Source organism: Marmota monax, unplaced genomic scaffold, assembly GCF_021218885.2.
Source record: "Marmota monax isolate L192 unplaced genomic scaffold, Marmota_monax_Labrador192_F-V1.1 WCK01_AAM20220418_F8-fsc00038, whole genome shotgun sequence".
In the NCBI taxonomy this organism is placed as follows: Eukaryota; Metazoa; Chordata; class Mammalia; order Rodentia; family Sciuridae; genus Marmota; species Marmota monax.
In genome coordinates, this window is record NW_026692498.1 from 14,049,156 (window position 1) to 14,053,512 (window position 4,357).

Consider the following 4,357-nt stretch of genomic DNA (forward strand, 5'->3'; position numbering starts at 1 on the left):
GCAGAGGGGTACTAGAGAAGAATAGTGTTACCTTATATTGTTAGAGTCTGTAAACAAGTCAGGATGGTGCCTGGCATTTTGCCAAGGGAATGTTAGAGTCTGTAAACAAGTCTGGATGGCGCCTGGCAAAATGCCAGAGGGAGTGGTTTGTGAAGTAACACCAGCGAGCCATTAAGTGTGGAGATTCCTTATTGGTTGACTGATGTATCTAGTTTATGCTAATTAGATAAGCTGTGTGGAATGTATAAATACTGCTCCTGTCCTGCAATAAATGGCTCCTACTCCTGCTGTATCAATCTACACAAGTTGTTCGTCACCCCCCGGTTATTTTGCTGCAGCCGGACTGCGGCATTATATTAGGTAGAGGGAAGTGATGGGAGGGAAGGGGAGGGGATGTGGGGATAGGAAAGATAGTAGAATTAAACAGACATTATTACTGTATGCATATATGTGACTGCATGACCAATATGATTCTGCAACATGTACACTCAGAAAAATGAGAAATTATATCCCATCTATGTATGATATATCAAAGTGCACAAATGCATTCTACTGTCATATATAACTAATTAAAACAAATTTAAGAATTAAAAAAAACATTCAAACTATATCTAGAACAGGTAAGAAAAATAAATCTTATATTCTATAGCACATTGTTATTTACAAATGTGGTATTCCATTTCTCTTGAGCCTAGCTGAAGGTCTCTCAACCCTCAGTCATAGCAAGGCAGAAATTTGTCTGATAAGAAAACTGATACAGTGCATCTCCAACTCAAGGTCATAGAACTAGCTGCCGCAGCCCGGCTGGCTGGGCAAAATAACTGGGGGGTGACGAAGAACTTGTGTACATTGATACAGCAGGAGAGGGAGCCATTTATTGTAGGACAGGAGCGGTATATATACATTCCACACAGCTTATCTTAATTAACATAAACTAGATACAGCAGTCAACCAATAAGAAATCTCCACACTTAATGGCTCACTGGCGTTACTTCACAAACCACTCCCTCTGGCAAAATGCCAGGCGCCATCCAGACTTGTTTACAGACCTTAACACTAACAAAGTTCCAGAACCCCAAATTCCATTTCTCTGCTTCACGATATCTTAGTAATTATGAAATCTAGTTGATGTTTTAAGAGAGTGAGATTAAAAACTCAAAGCATGACTTGCAGGTACTTCTGGCCTGATGAAGCGCCAGCCTTTCTCAGCTTGGGAAACCCTCACAAATCTTTTGAAGACTTTCTTCAGAGCCTCCTGCACTTCCTTGTTTCTCAGGCTGTAGATCATGGGGTTTAGCATGGGAATGATTACAGTGTAAAACATTGACACAATCTTGTCTTCCCAGAGGGACTTGCCCATGTTACCTTTCAGGTAAATGAATATGAGTGTCCCAAAGAATAGAGCCACCGCCATCATGTGAGAAGTACAAGTGGAGAAGGTCCTGGCTTTACCACCCGCTGTCTGAATCTTCAGAATGGCCCAAATGATGAACATGTAGGATATAAGAATCACTGAAATGCTCAAGATGATGACCAGGAAAGCAAAGAGGTAGATGACCTGCTCCCGGGGCCTGGTCTCACTACAGGCCAGTTTCAGCAGTGGTGGAAGGTCACAAAAGAAGAAGTCCACTTGATTGGATTTACAGAAGGAGATGGAGAAGGTACACCCAGTGCGGACCACGGAATTCACCATGGCACCAGCATATGCAGCAGCCACCAGCCCCAGGCGGGTATGCGGTGTCATGGCCGTGGCATAGAGGAGGGGATTACACACAGCCACGTAGCGGTCATAGGCCATCACAGCCAAAAGGAAACACTCGGTGCTACCATAGAACGTAAAAAAGAAGAACTGGGTGGCACAGCGCTCGTAGGTGATGACCGTCTTCTCAGTCCTCAAGGTCTCAAGCAACTGAGGGACAATAACAGAAGAGTAACAGATGTCCAGGAAGGACAGGTGGCTGAGGAAGAAGTACATGGGAGTCTGCAGCTGAGGTTCACTCTGAATCAGCATGATCATGCCCAGGTTTCCCCCCATGGTGATGAGATAAAAGGCCAGAAACACGAAGAACAAACATAACTGCAGCTCTGCGTGAACCTGGAACCCCATCAAAATAAACTCCACCACCCTGGTGCTGTTCTCTGCCATGAAGCCAAGGTCACCTGCTGAAATAAAATAATAAGTCTCATTGAGGATCCACTAAGGTGACGAAGGCTGGATTTAATCATTGCTCAGTAATATAATGATTTTTTTTTTTTAGATTTGTAAACTACTGTACATTTTTCACAAACTTCGTTGCACTTGATCCTTCAGAAACCCTGGGAAGCACATGTTGTTAATCCCACTTTTGACAGAAGAATATAAGGGAAAAAAGAAGTGAAGTGATTCGTTCAAGATTCACCGTAACCAGGCAAAGCCAGGGTTAGAATGTGCTTCTTCGAATACCTCCAAACACTTGCAGGTCCCATGTTAGAGGCTATATCAGCTTCACATAGAGCCATAAAACACTGCATTGGAAAAACCCTAGTGTTATAGTCCAAAACCCTAGTGTTATAGTATTAAGGACTGGGCTTTGAAATCACCAGGTTTAAATCCTTTCAGACCTTGAGCAAGTAATTCACTTGTCTGACCCTAGGCCTCCTTCTTGGTTTAATGGGATTACAACCCAAAGTCTTAACATTAAGGTGAAAGACATATTTGCATACTGTGCATGGCCCTTGATCTCACTCACACTTAGAATTATGTTTTCCAAATGTGGTATACATACAATGAAATACTATTCAGCTATAAAAAGCAAGGAAATCCTGTTATTTGTGAAACATGGATGAACCTGGAAGACATTACATAAAGTGAAATAAAGCCAGGCATAGAAAGATAAGGACCACATGTTCTCACTCATACATGCTATCTGAAAGTTGAACTCAGATAAGCAGAGAGTAGAATGGTATAGTAGGGGTACTAAGGAGATGCTGGTCAAAAGAAAAAAAATGTCAGTAAGTTCAGGACATCTATTGTACAACAAGGTGACTATAGTTAATAGCAAGGTATACTTAAAAATTGCTGAGAATAGGTTTAAGTGTTCTCACCACAAAAAAAGTATAATATATATTAAGTATCTTGATTTAGCCATTCCACAATATGTGCATATCTCAAAACATTGTTATAAATACCATAAATATACACATTTTTTTCTTGTTAAAAAATAAAAAATGATGAATCCATACAAAATTTTTTCTTAATTATGAGATAATGGGAATGACACACTACTAGATTCAGTCTGGAATCTTCTTATCACCAAGTCCACAGCCCCCTGGAGTTCCAGCATCAACTTTGCCTATGTGCACCTAAGCACAGTGAACTTAGATGCTAGACAGAGGGACATAAAGAGCAAGCACAGTTAGAACCTCCGCAGCCTGCTGCCTGCCAAGTCGCTTCCCCATCTCTGCTCCTGCCAAGCATTATGGCCTGGTTTCCAAGTGCTCTTCTTATTCCCAAGGATCTGCCCCAATTAAAAAAAAAAAATACCAGATCATTATCAATCAATGAGATGCCTGCATCCTGCCATTCCAGAATTAGCCTGCAAAACTCATTAAGGGACAAAGCCGTCACATTGAGTTTACAATTCTAATACAGATGGGGTTCCTGCCAGGTACAATCTTGTCTCTGTGCCTTTGGATGCTAATAATTTGGGGAACTGAAAATATGGAATGTGGACTTCAAAGATAATTCCTCGTATACTCTTTTCATCCTTGAAACAAAACCTGAATTTGAGAAAAATCTCCTATTGCACTTCAGTTAAGTAACAAATCAAACTTTGATCAGCGTTTGGCAACAATGCTCTAATGGTAGAACAAAGGTCAGCATCTGATGGGGACTTTCGCCTCACACCAAGTTCTTAATAGTATAAATATTTAGATTGTTTTCCTGTTCTGAGGGCTAAATCTTATCTTGATCTTCTCCCAGAACAATGACTTGCTGTGTTCTTCAGAGTTCAAGCATATCATCCTGACCCGATGGAAAAAGAATCTGTATTCATGTTTTTATTCAGTAAGAATCTACTGAGAATTTACCCTGTACCAGGCTCTCTTCTGATTGCTTAGAACAAAACAGACTAAGAAAGATCTCTGCCTGTGGAGCAGACATTGTAGCAGAACCGTCTATATACAATATGCTTTAAAGAGAAGAAATATATTTTCTACCATGATAGCAGATGACAAGTTCTATGAAAAGAAATGCAGGATGTGGGGAATTGAGGGTATGCAAGTAAGAAGGATATTGAACAGGACAATCCTAAAGCTCATTGAAAAGCAATGTCAAGCAGAAATGATGAGATCAGGTAATAATTATTCACATTTATTT

At 40.7% G+C, this 4,357-nt stretch overlaps 1 protein-coding gene across 1 annotated transcript; it reads right to left on the reverse strand.

The window, feature by feature from the left end:
- Positions 1-1,107: 1,107 nt before the first annotated feature.
- Positions 1,108-3,201, reverse strand: LOC124092744 (olfactory receptor 9I1-like). Its single transcript, XM_046444549.2, has one exon. It carries the CDS (start codon positions 2,144-2,146, stop codon positions 1,148-1,150), a length of 999 nt encoding a protein of 332 aa, XP_046300505.1. The 5' UTR covers positions 2,147-3,201; the 3' UTR covers positions 1,108-1,147.
- Between the last annotated feature and the right edge of the window lie 1,156 nt (positions 3,202-4,357).

Coding starts and splice junctions, on each gene's coding strand:
- LOC124092744 (XM_046444549.2), bottom strand. CDS start 2,146: ATGGCAGAGAACAGCACCAGGGTGGTGGAGTTTATTTTGATGGGGTTC.